General features: G+C 44.8%; 1 protein-coding gene across 1 annotated transcript; it reads right to left on the bottom strand.

Annotated features, from left to right (window-relative positions):
- Positions 1-9804: 9804 nt before the first annotated feature.
- Positions 9805-11548, bottom strand: TSPYL5 (TSPY like 5). The gene has a single exon (XM_090282786.1). It carries the CDS (start codon positions 11459-11461, stop codon positions 10235-10237), a length of 1227 nt encoding a protein of 408 aa, XP_090138912.1. The 5' UTR covers positions 11462-11548; the 3' UTR covers positions 9805-10234.
- Between the last annotated feature and the right edge of the window lie 1591 nt (positions 11549-13139).

Genomic DNA, 13139 nt, shown 5'->3' with positions numbered 1-13139 from the left:
TTGAAGATAAAAAGGCCTTGCCGAGTCTATGCCAAGGATGTTAGAAGGACTAGAGGGATGAAAAGAGTCTGGGGACTCGATAAAATAACTGAGCAGCTAAACTAACTGTGGGATCACATGCCTCCAAACTCCTTATTATTGGAACAATAACTGTTCTTATTCTTGGGCCTCATTAATCAGAGTGTCTGTCACTTGAAGCTGAAAGCATTCTAACTGATTCATATCACTCTCATTAAAACTAGGAGTAATTCTGTCTCCTTCTTCTATGAGGAGCAGTCTGGTGTAATGGAGAGAACAGAGGCTGGGAGCCAAAGACACTGCCAACAGTCAGAATTCTGGATGAGTAACCCTGTGCAAGTTTTTTAACATTAAAACTTTCAGGATCATTAACTGTAAAATGCAGATAACAATGGAGGCTTCATACATTTGTTACTGTAAAAAATAAAAATAGTTTTGCATATAAGTCCCTTAAGTCTGGTATGCAGTTTGTCCTCGATAAATGTTAACTGCCTTACAGCCTTTCCCTCCCCATGGTCCCTGTGTGGAATAGAAGGTCCCATGGGTTTTTTGTTCATAGGCAAGCACACCCTATGGAAATGTCAAGAAAGAAGGATTCTTCACCATCTTATTTGTAGACAATAGGAGGGATAGGCATGGCTGTCTGTGTCAGAGGTTGAAGCTCAGAGAGCGGCTTATGACCTGCAGGCCTATCTATGTTGCCTGGATGTGAACAAATCCTCTCACTTAGTAGCTGTGATGGCCTTTTATTGAGCTGTGCTGTCTGTGATTCAGCCCTCTCATCAAACCCTCTGCTCATGGCCTCAAGAGAGGCCCCTTTCTTCTGAGCTGCTTCAGGCCTGGAGAGTCTCTGTTCCCCACTATCTGCCCACAGCTGGAAGCCTTTAAAATGTGTACTCAGCTGCTCAGTGGGGGCGTATGCCCTGGCAACCTCTGGGCACTGTGGGCCTGCAGACAAGCAGCAGGCAGTTCATAGGCTGTGTTCTCAAGTTAACTTGCCCTCCCTGGACATACACCCAGATATGCTATGCCACACAAACACACACACATGTACATACAAACACAGCTGAAAAAAAAAGATGCACACATACTTCCCCTCCCCAGTGAATGGGCACAGTGAGAGCCACCCTCTGAAAGCTTATCTGTAGCCACACACCCTTGTACCTCCCTTCTAAAGTCAGGAGAAATGTTAATCTAAGTCACCAACTCACACTGCCCGAGAGACAGGGCAGAATAGTGGCTAAGCGTCTCTACTCTCAGCTGTAGGAATTACAACTTATGTAACTGAACAAGTTAGCAAAACTCTCCTGTGTTCTTTCATCGTATCTGGAAAATGAGGATAACAATAGAAATGTGATGTGCTCAGCACTTTGCTTGGCGTGTGCTCAACTTAATGGTCTCTCCAAGTCCCAGTGCACATGTAGGAAGACAGCTCCTCCTGCCAAGGACATCTCCAAGGTATGGCCCATGCTACCTGCCATCTTAACAGGCCATGGCTCATAAGACTAACACTTCCACCAGTCAAAAATATTAATCAAATACTTCCTATGTGTATGCACTTGGGATTCAACAGTGAACAAAGATCCTCGAGAGCTTATAGTCCAGAGGAAGGAACAGACTCAGAGACAAAACCATAGTCATGAGTTGTGATAAATCCCACAAAGAAGAGGGAGTTGTGAGAAGAAATACAGAGCGAGCAGAGAGTGTGGGAGTACCATTTTCTCAGCAAGTCAGATAAGATCACTTGCTGAGAGAATGATGTGTATGTAATGTGTAGGAGCTCAGTGTCCCTCACATCAATGCTCCCCAAGCCAGAGGTGGCACTGATGGCATGATGGGTTCTCAGGGTGGGAGATAAAGAGCTCTTGGAACAGTACACCAGGCCCTACATCTCCACTTCTTGTGGGGCAGTCTGTTCTGTGATCATAACCTTCTCCAGAATGTTATTAGGTTTCAAAGGCCTGTTCTTTCACCTTTCACTCCCTAAGCATTCTGAATTCTCTCATAAAGCATCTGGTGATGCAGCACTAGGGTAAAAGCAGCACTGGGCTTTGATGACCATATTTTCCCATTAATCCTGGAATTTAGGCTATTTAATATTAAAGCTCAAGGTAACTCTCTCCTAGATCCATTCACTGTCTTCTGGTCTCTAGATTTAATCTCTCATCCAGTTTACTCTCTGGTGATATCACTCTTTTAGAGATTGCCTTTGTTCTAACCTGATTTTTTGAAGTTTAAATTCAAAGGGGCCCCTTAGGAGATCTTAGCTTATGTATACAGTTCATATATAAAGAGAAAGAAAGATCCCAAGGTAAAGTCATGCTAGAATTCTAACAGCTTTGCTTTTTCTTGTTTTTGATTACAGGCTCATGTGCTATAGAATATTGCTACAGCACAGCATATATGGTAAATTTCCAATATTCTTCATTTGCTTTCTTGTTCATTTTCATTTTCCTACTTGACTCCCAATATGTTGTAAGAGTAATTTGGTGCCACTAAGTTTTCTGCCTGAAGCTTTATGTAGGTAATAGCTTCCCTCCCCACCATCTTTTAACCCATTTGGACTAAGTTCATGCTTCTGCTGCACCTGAAATTGTTTCCAATCTCTACTCCTGGGCACTTCTGACCTTTTTGTAGTTTGTCACCAATGCCTTCAAGAGTCTTTAGAGATCATTCATTTGCTCCCTTGTTCGGCGCTTAATGAGCAGCTATTATGTGTAAGCCCCTGAGCAATGGAAATACAAAAATGACTGACACACTGATTATTATTATTCTGCTGCCATGAGGATCTCATGTCTCTGGTGGGAGCAGACAGAAAAACAGACAAGTTACTACATTAGGTTTCATTAGGTACTGTGATTTGAAAGGTGGACAAAACAGTATGGAAATAAAGAGAAGGGAGTGCTCATCCAGCCTTGAAAGATTAATAACTATGGCACAGAACAATGATATCTGAGCTGTATCTGAGCACCTGAGAGGGGCTACAAGGCCCCTTGAGCAGCTTGTGCAAACGTGTGGGGTCTGAGAGGCTCAGAGGGTGGCAAAGACCCAGCAGTGGATAACACTGGCTGGACTGTAGTCCAAGGGACAATGGGAGAAAATCAGGGACAAGAAGAGTCTGCTAAAAGTTCCTTAGTAGCAAATTGCAGGCCAATTGAGCAGCCAAAAGAAAGATGACTGTAATTGATTGTAAAACATTAAATAAACAAAAACCCACAAGTCTGCAGTGATAGTAAAGAAACAAAAAGAAAAACATATTCTTATTTGAGACCAGTAGAGATGATTATTACACCAACTTCTGATGCTGACAATTGGTAATTAAAGAAAAAAAGTTAAGCACTTATATATACTGCCTTTCAGAAGGAAGTATAATTCATGGCCAGATGATGAGAGTGAGGTCTTTCTTATAGGATAATACCAGCTAAAGTATGCAAAGGAAAGGCCAATATTAGAAAATCACTATTTTGTAACCCACAGTAAAGTAACTCATCTGGTAAAATACCATTGAAGGCTGCTGAAATCTTGGGATGAAAAGTTTAAGGCAACAGGATATTCTCACAATGACAAAGTACCACCAGAGATTACCTGCTAACTGGGAGGGAAAAGCAAAGGGGAGATCTAGCATTCACCATCTTAACCAAGGGACTAAACTAACAGCATAAGAGTGGGACAACCTATCACCATGCCTCCTGAAGTGACACATGGTTGAAGCACACAGTCTTATTTATATAGTACTTTTGCCCAAGTTGTTTCACCCAAATCCTTAGTTTACAAAAATACAGAAGACAGAGGAAAAGTTAAATTACCAGGAAGAAGCCATCAGACAAATCCAGAATGTGGAACATCCTATAACATATTTGGCATAACTTCTTCAGAAAAATCAGTGGGGATGGGGAGGATTATTTTTGTCTTAAAAAGATTAAAGCAATAACAACCAAAAGCAATGCCTGAAATATTATTTGATCTTGATATAGTATCTTTATTATTAGAGACTAGAAAATAATCTTGGGAATAATTAGAAATCTAAATATGGACTGAATACTAGATGGTATTTGGGAACTGTAATTTCCTGCAGTCTGATAATGGTCTTGTAATTATGTAGAAAAGTATCTTTTTTAAACAAGATGGATGCGGAGTATGTAGGGGTGAAGTGTCAAGCAATTTATTTTCAAATGGTTGAACAATATCACACACACATAGAGATAAAATAAATACGGCAAGACGTTCACATTTGTTGAACTTAAATGGTAGATATATGGGTGATCATTGTACTTTTCTGTCAAGTTTCATGTGCATTTGAAATTTTTCACAATAAATTTTGAAAGAAAACAAATGTAGGGTCAGATAATAAAGAGCCTGTTATGAACTTATTAGGATTTTGGACCTTATTCCTGAAGGTTTTGAACTGATGATTGATATGATCAAATTTACATTTTAGAAAAATTATTGATTTATTGCATTCTGGCAATGGCATTTATTGACCACCTACATCAAATATTGAGTGAACCCAGAGCTAGGTGCTGTGGGAGATAGGAAAATCAAAAAGGAATTGCCTGGCCAGAAAAACATTTACCATGTAATAGAGATGAAACACAAAACACTGAGCACAGGTAGAGCTTTCTTGTTAGAAGAAGTGAGTGGGAGAGCTGCGGTGGGAGACACGCAGGTGCACGGTGTCTCCACTTATTATGCAGTGTTCCAAAACCAGAAAAGCCACACATCATCCCAGAAAGGACCAATCTATAGGTTACTAACATCCCCATTAATTCTAGATTGATCTCTCCATTTTCTTAGATGGCAGAAATCCACTCCCAAGGGAGATGCTGAAACATACGAGATTTCCCAGAGTGGAGCGTGACCCATTTCGGGCCCAAGGGACCTCACTCAGGTCTCCTGAAATCCACTAAGGACTACTGGCAAGAATGTTCTTCCCCGTGAAAGACAGAGACATATGAAAAGACCCCCTCCCCCTCCTACCTGCCTGCCTAAAAGTGCAGTTAGGAGAGAATGCAATGCTTAGAGCTAGGGATTCATGAGGGGAAAGCCAAGAGTAGAGAGGCAGAGAGGTGGACTCAGAGCCCTAACTAACACCATTGAGCCACTGAAGCAAGCCTGCAACTTCCTACCATCAGACTTCTTGTTATGAAAGAAAGATTATCTCTTTATTTCCAAATCATTCAGATTCAGGTATTGATAGTTATAGGCAAAAACCTCCTCACTCAGCCTCCATATGTGTCTAGAACTGATCCTGACCTAGGAACAAAGCAGTTAAAAAAAGCCTCAGACACCATTCTGGGTCACCCACACAGTCAGTCCTGCTCTCACGTGAGCTCTGACAGCAGGTGGTTCTCATTCATGTGCTAACTCTAACCAATTGGCAATGACTGATTAATGTGCTTTACTTAGTGTTCCCATGTTCTGTGTGAAGGGTTAAATAAAGGTTCTGTGGAAAGAAGTGCCTAGATTCACAGTGCCAGGTTATCAGCTTGGGCCTCACGTTTACCACCACATGTATAGATGGAGTTTGGATTCCGAAGACCTGACCTCGAGTCTGGCTTTCCTGCTTACTGTTTTCGTGCTTTTGGTCATTTAACCTCTTTGAGCCTTCTTATGGGATTGTTAGAATTGAAATAATGTAAGATAATGGGCTTTGTAACCCATGACCTGTCAGTCACACAGATGGGAGCTATTTTGTCTTGTATTTGTCAAACCTCAGCTGAGGGTCAGGCTGATAGGAGGCAGGGAGAGAAAGAAATTCAAGGTTCAAGGCTTACTGAACACCTGATCAGAGGTACAGGAGCAGAACTAACCCAAGGTCAGACTTTCAGGTGAAAGTGAATTAGGAGGAGTGAATTATGAGCCCGAATGGTGAAATATAGGTGGGCAAGATTCCAAAAGCAGAAGTGAAGATCCTGAGAACAGAGACAGAAACCATAGACTGGATAGCCTGGGCTGCTTTCTCTCTCTCTCTTTCTCTCTCTCTCTCTCACTCTCTCTCTCTTTCTCTCTCTCTCTCTCTCTCTCTCTCTCACATCTGCCCCAGCTCCTGAGGGATATGGCCCCACCCATCAGTAACAGAGGAGGGGATCTCAAAAGATAAGAGAGCAGAAGGAGTTTCCAAAATCTTCAGAGGGACAAATAAGGGCAAAGCTTCTTCCTTAAATGAGGTTACCCTAGGGCAATGTGCCTCTTTCCCTTGTTGCAAGTCAGGGAAGTAAAGCCAAGGGGGAAGCCCAAAGTGCAGAGAGACAGAGAAACAGTCAGAAGTTGATAAGTACTTTCAGTAAGCTAAGAGCAGCAAGAGCATTTCTTCTCTCTCTCCTTCCTCAGCTATGGCATAGCTCAAACCCACCACACTTCCAAAAAAGCCCAACAAGTAACAAGTAATCAGAAGAAGGCCTTTTTGTAATAAAACTCAAAGTTCAGGAAAGGGCCAGGGACTCTCAGCATAATAAGAATTATTCCAAGAAGCCCTTCCTCTCCAGGTTATTAAACACCTAATTGCCTTGTGGAGTCTGACCTAGAGGCCAGAGGATGAAGAAAGGGTTCCATTTGCCCCCATATGGGTCTAAAGCAGTCACCAGCCTCACGTAGGAAAAAAGCTGAGAAGAGGTTGAAACCTAGGAGGGGGACAGAATTCAAAGTTGTATTTGTTCATAGCTGTGTATCTCATGTCTAGAGACTGGCACGTATAGGAGGCAATGACGGAATGAGCCCATGTGGAGGTGGTGAATTCCAGATCAGATGGCTTCTCCCAGGAACTGGAGAAAGGGGTGTGAATGCAGAGCCTGGGAAATGGAGGCTCCACACCTGTGAAGAAGCAGAGGCATAAGCTGAACTGGGCAGAGAGCCCCTCCAGGTTTGTAACCCCAGAGGACCCTGCATCATACCAATTTTATTCTCTTCTCATTTAACAACCCACTTCTAATTTTTTCCAACTATTTTCTGCTGGACAGCTTTTTGTCGCATTTGGTTATCTGATGCTGCACTTCTTGATTAAAGGAAAATGATCCTTGTTATGGATCACTTATGAACAGCATCAGAGACCCATGTTTTCAACTCTAGCTAGACATCAGAATTACCTGTGATGTTTTAAACATAACTATACCTGGACCAACTCTTCCCTTCCCACCCGCCAATACTGATTTAGTTAGTGTTTGTGTGGAATTCTGACAGTATATTTCTTTAAGCTTCCCAGATAATTGTGCAACCAAGGTTGAGCATTGTTATTTTGGCCTGAAAGGTCCTGAAGGTCACCTTCTCTCCCACACAGTTCACAAACCTTCACCACCAGCATCTCTTGGAAATTTATTAGCAATGCAGAATCTCGGGTTCCAACCTAGACTAATGAATCTAATTTCACTATTTTCATAGTATTTTAACGGATTCCCACACAATTCAGATGAACTCAAAATTTTACGAAGCACTAGATTTCCACTAGAACCACCCAGAAAGCTTATGGAAAACAAGACTACCTGGCTAAGAACCTGACAAGAGCCAGAATCACAGAATCCGAATCTCTAGTAAGGACTTGGGAATCAGTATTTTATATATTGTTATGCAGCTAGTCACATAAGGGTCTGAGGCTCAGGAATCACTCACCTAGGCCAATGTGCACGCCCCTTCAACTACCCAGCCTCTGAGTCATTTTTGAAAATAAATAATATACTAGAGATACAGGTTTTTATTTTTCTGTCATGCATGCAAGTTTACAACTATTTATACTGTTTAGGAACAAAGAAATGATTGCATTATTACCAGGGTGTCAAATTACCAAGTAAGACAACCAGTTACTCATCACTTTTGGGAGGTTATTTTCATAGAACATAGCAACAATTTCCAAATTATACTTCCAAGACTGGAGTAATGAGATCAGAACACGCTGATAACAATTCTAACAGTCACCCGAGTCTCCATCTTATACAAGAAAGACATATTCTGGTGAAGGGTCTCAAGTCAGCACCACATCCTGTTGGTCTTTGAAAGAGTTTACAACAGTCCCTCTCTCCTTTTGTGGATGCAGGGGAAAGCAAACACCCACTTCATCTCTTTTTGAGACTACCTGTTAATTCTGAAGACCTTCAATTCTAACGCCCATCTATAGAACTTCATTAGTTAACATTAAGAGCAAAAAGCAGAGCCATTACAAATAGTCACGGCTGAATTGGCACAATGTCTTGGACTTCTTATAAAACAATACAGGTGGGAAGAGGGAGATACAGATGAAACCAGATTGATCATAACTAATAACTGATATACCTAAGTGATAGATATATTGCGTCCATTGACCATCCTCTTAACTTCTGTGCATGTCTGAAAATGTCCATAATGAAGAGCAAAAAGTCAAAAAGTCAAAAAAAAATAAAAGCTGACCTATTTAGCTCTATTTTCCCATTAGGCAAAAATGAGGACTGTGGTTAAGATTTTACTTGAGACAAAATAAGCAGCATTAATAGTTCACATACATAAGGCCACACCTAGAACAAAAGAGAAAGCATCCAAAGTAACATCATTATGTTTTTGGTTTGTTCCTCTTATTTATAATATAAAACACATTAATGATGAAATAGAGATTGAACAAAACTTTGGGTATATCTCACCTAGACAAAATTTTGAGCCTACTGTCTCCTTTAGTGGATGCATCCTGTTACCCTGTGTTTGCCACCATCCCCTTTAATTCTCCCATCCCCACCCCTGGGAAGGACCCTCCATGTCCCCTTCATCACTGAGGGTTCTCATTTCCATCTGCTTTTCCAGGACTACACTGTACCAGACTCGTTCCTGCATGACATCTTTGTTCCAATGCCCCTGGCTATCACCCCCTCTCTGCAACTCTGAGTGAAGACCTCCACAGCCCCTGGAGAACTCAGAATGAGGTCTTCTATTAGCAAAGAGAATTTAGGGGGAGGGCAAGTCTAGATACAGTCCTACTTCCCCACCCTCAAAGATGAGAGGAGGAAAGAGAATATCGAGAAGCCTGGTTACACTCAAGTGTAAATGTGTCCTGAAGATCCAGAACAGATTCTTGCCTCCCCTATCTGCATACCCCCTGGAGAGAGCCTTGGGATTCCCCCACTGGAGACTAAAGCCTACTCCTATGGATATTCAAAGGCAGAAGCAAAGAAGGAAAAGCAATTAAGGAGATATGGAGGTGTGAAATGTAGACACAGGCTTACATATCAGAAATAACCTCTTCCCCAGCAACCCCATTATAGCATTCTGGCCCTGTGTGATAAAGGGCTAAGGGGAATTGAGAAAGGTACCTAGATTCTACGTGAGCTTAGTCCCCACCCTCATTTGAAGCCACAGCATGATGACAGTGAGCACATGTTCACACATACTAGCCCACCCATCAGTCCGACAGCCAAAAAAGTTCCTGGAAGGCTGGGGAGGGCAGATGTGTGTCTCCTGCACTGACAGGGGGCCTGGGTCCAGATGTAGTTCTTGAGGTCCTTGTTGAACAGGAAGCCAATTGGGGCTGATAACAAGCTAGACAAAACTCAAGTGGCCTGAGAGTGATGAGGTATGGTGCAAAGCTTGATGAAGGTTCACCAGTGGAAGGGCCCAGAGGCAGGAGGAGATGCATGAAGTTATATAACACCTGACATACTGCTTTTCACCCTTAACCTCATCCATGCCCGGCAGTCTAGTTCCATTCTGCTGCATGTCCAGCAGGATAGCAAGGACCCCTGTCCAAAGCCAGAGATCCCGTGGGTGGTGCCTTGGCTAGTGACCCTAGGGCCATTAAGCAATCAGTTCTGTCTGATGGCCAGTACCATGTGCAGCAGCAACAGAAAATCTTGCCAAATGTGGCATTCATGGCCAGCATGACAAAGCCCACCGAAGTCACCGGCCCTGAAGGAGCAGAGCTTAGGGATGCATTGGTCCTCTTGCAGAATGACTTCTGAATGTCCATGTTAAAGACAGCTGGGAAAGGCCTGAGCCAAGAACAGAGTCCAGGAATGTAGATAAAGGCTGCGCACATCTGAAGCATGTGTGTTTAACATATAAACAGTAGAAGTGAGATCACATAACCTATGACACTAATGTAAAAAAGCAAGGCCATCGGGAGGCAAAAGAACATGATCATAAATGCCATATTCTTATAACTGAAGTTCGAAGGGAAAGGAGTGCACAGAGGCCAACATGAAGGCAGAGAGTCAAACACATGAGCCAGGCCAGGCCAGCAGGAGGTAGTGAGAAGCCTTGTGCAAGATTACTTGGATTTGTTTACCCCAGGCTCGGGGGTCTCCGTTGGCTGCCTTGCTGGAACTTGTCTGCTCTCCTTTCCTTTCTCTCCACGCATCCCTTCACTCATAAGGTAGTACTGCAGCGGATTGGGCCACAGTTCCTCATTAATTATCTCGACAATCTTGTCAGACTCAATAGAGGTGTGGTTTGAAAACCACGCAAAGAAGCTAGGGCTGTTGTCTGAGCTCCCCTCGCTTAGGGACTGGAGGTCGTGCCCTGGGAGCCACTGGATTGGAGTAGAACGCGACACCACCTGACCTGAAGGGCCACACCCATATTCCTTGATGAGCACCTTATTTTGGAAATAGGGGTTGCGCCCGAAGTAGAACTTAATTTTGTAGCCCAGTCTGGCGAGGCCAAGCTCTTCTACCTCCAAGCTGTGCAAGTAGCTGAGTACTTCTTTATCTTGGTTGTTCAGAAAGGATGACAGCTGGGGGTGGTTCTGAAACGCTTGCCCCCAGAAGCCCGGGATATTCTGGATGAGGAGGTTCCTGCGCTTTAAGTGGTGCAGTCGCAACTGCCCAAACTTGCGAGATAGACGAAGGTAGGCCCTGTCTGCCTGGGCGTTCATGGTCTCCAGCTTCAGCTGGACGGTCTCCAGCGTATCCATGCTGCCATCCGTCGCAGGGAGCCCTGACCCAGCATCCAGCTCCACCTCCTCTTCCTCCACCACTGGGGCATACGCGTACTCCCCGGCGGTCCCTTTCTTTGGCTTCCCACCAGCTGTGGTCTGAGGCCCCTTCCCCACTGGAGCCATCTTGCCAGCACGCCCACGTATATTCCGAACGCGGGGGCCATTTTTCGGCCTGCCCACAGTTCCCACGGTTCCTACGAAGACGGTGTCTGTCACCAGGCGCTCCGAAATGGATGGGGCCTTGCCCAGGCCAAGCCTGGATGCAGCCTGCCCGCGCTCCCCCGCCGCTCGCAGCGCGAGGCCGCAGTCCAGGGGGAGCCGGCAGGCAGCGTCCTCCCCCGGCCCGCAGGGCGGCGCGGGCGCAGCGGTTTCCAGGCCACCCCAACCCGCGCCAGCCTGCACCTGTGCCGCCTGGGTTTCCTCCCCGAGCGTCTGGCACTGTGGAGGGTCCGGGTCGTGCGGGCTGTGGTCAGGAGCAGCGCGAGCTCGGGCTTTGGCACGGCCTTTGCCCCGGCTTTTTGCGCGGGAGGACTTTCTACCTCGACTTCGGCCGCTCATGGTGGTAGCGGATGCGACTTCAAAGCCAAGCTCCAACCTTGTTGCCTCTGGCGCCAGCTCGCGGTCCCAAGCTAGCGGTCTGGCCGGTCTCCTCTCCATGGCAACCACAGACGTCACAACTGTACGACGGTACCCGTCGCGCGAGGACCGGCCGCGCCCGGTGATTGGTGATTGGCTCCATCACCGCAGCTGCGCACGAGCCGACCCTCACACACACCCCTAACCCCCTTTCACCCTAACTCACTTCGCTTTAGCAAGGAGCGTGTATCCCTTTAACTTCTTCCCTTTGGTCTCGGGGTCTCATAGTACACTTCTAATTCCTCATATGCAAGACAACTCGAAGGCAGGCGTCATGTCTGTCCCATTACCTAATCTCAAACTAAACACCTTCAATTCTTTCAATTACTTCTGTGACCGGTATCATGATGAAACCGCTTTTGGCCTCTGTGTCTCTTTTTTGAAAGCCTCTGGTACCTTAACTCCAGGGCATGTAAGGGTGAGGACCATAATGCCAGGCCACAAAGTGATCTGATACCTGGTGGGGTGTTAACAGTAATTAAAATAATAGCAGCTAGTGTTCTGTGAGTATCATTAATTAGGTACTTGACTAGGGGCTTTATGTGCATTATAGCAATGCATGAGGGAGGTATTGTTATCATTCTCATTTTCCAAATGAGAAGACATTTCTGAGATTACGCAGGGATGGAAGCACAGTTCAAATCGAAGCTTATCTGACGCATAACCTATGCTTTATATTCACAAGTCCTTCCAGGCCAACTCAGCTGTCAGTTACCTTGCTAGCTCTTAAGGCCAGCTTTGTCTGTTAACAGGCATTAGCAGAGCACCTCTTCTGCGTGGGAGCATCACCCAAGTCCTCTAGATGCTGCAGGCCCAGTTTACAGAGCTGGGCTGTTACTTGAGGTACAGGGCCAGGAGTGCGAGCCACACATCCGAACTCCTATGATTGGTGTAAGACAGGATTGTGGTCAGAGAGTCTTAACATTCAAGGAGCAGAGCAGTTTCCCAGGTTGAGCTTCAGAAGTAAAGATTCCATGGTAGCAGTGAGGAAGCTGTACAAACTTCTTAGACCCTGCATGGAGGACCCTGGACCATGTTCTTACTAGCCAGGTGTTAGGACCAAGAAATAGTGAGGACAGTGGTGAGAACATGAATAATATGGAAGTGTGAACGAAACCTTTAGAAGTTGTCCTTTCAAGCTTACAGAGAACAAGAAGGTCCTTGAAATCACCTAATGGAGAAAGAAGCTCCAAAGCCCTTCAGAGCCCTTCAGAGCCCACAGTACCTCTTACTCTTATTATCATGTGTGACAGTGAACCAGCAGCCTGGCATCACCTGGAAGCATGTTTAAAATGCAGAATTCCAGACCCCACCTCAGACCTAGTAAATCAGAATTTAAATATTCACAAGGTCTCAGGTGATTTGTAGGCCGATTAAAGTTGATGTGTGAGAGACAGGGAAAAGGAGGAATTATTTTGATGTAAGGAGGCCTTAGTTTAAGATAGGCCGATATAAGTAACCTCTAACTTTCTAAAAGGGTTGTACAGTTGCACAATAGCCTGCACAGCTCTACATGATGTAGCAAATTCAGTCCCCACCACTACCCAACTTACTTCTCTGACCTCTCTCGTCTTTCCCACACCCCTCCAACAGCCTCCTT

Source organism: Furipterus horrens, unplaced genomic scaffold (genome assembly GCF_987537825.1).
Source record: "Furipterus horrens unplaced genomic scaffold, mFurHor1.1.pri manual_scaffold_7, whole genome shotgun sequence".
Taxonomy (NCBI): domain Eukaryota; kingdom Metazoa; phylum Chordata; class Mammalia; order Chiroptera; family Furipteridae; genus Furipterus; species Furipterus horrens.
Note: the sequence above shows the minus strand (reverse complement) of the source record. Positions and strands in the feature narration are given on the sequence as shown.

Excerpts from the sequence above, each read along its gene's own strand:
- TSPYL5 (XM_090282786.1), bottom strand. The coding sequence starts at position 11,461 with ATGAGCGGCCGAAGTCGAGGTAGAAAGTCCTCCCGCGCAAAAAGCCGG.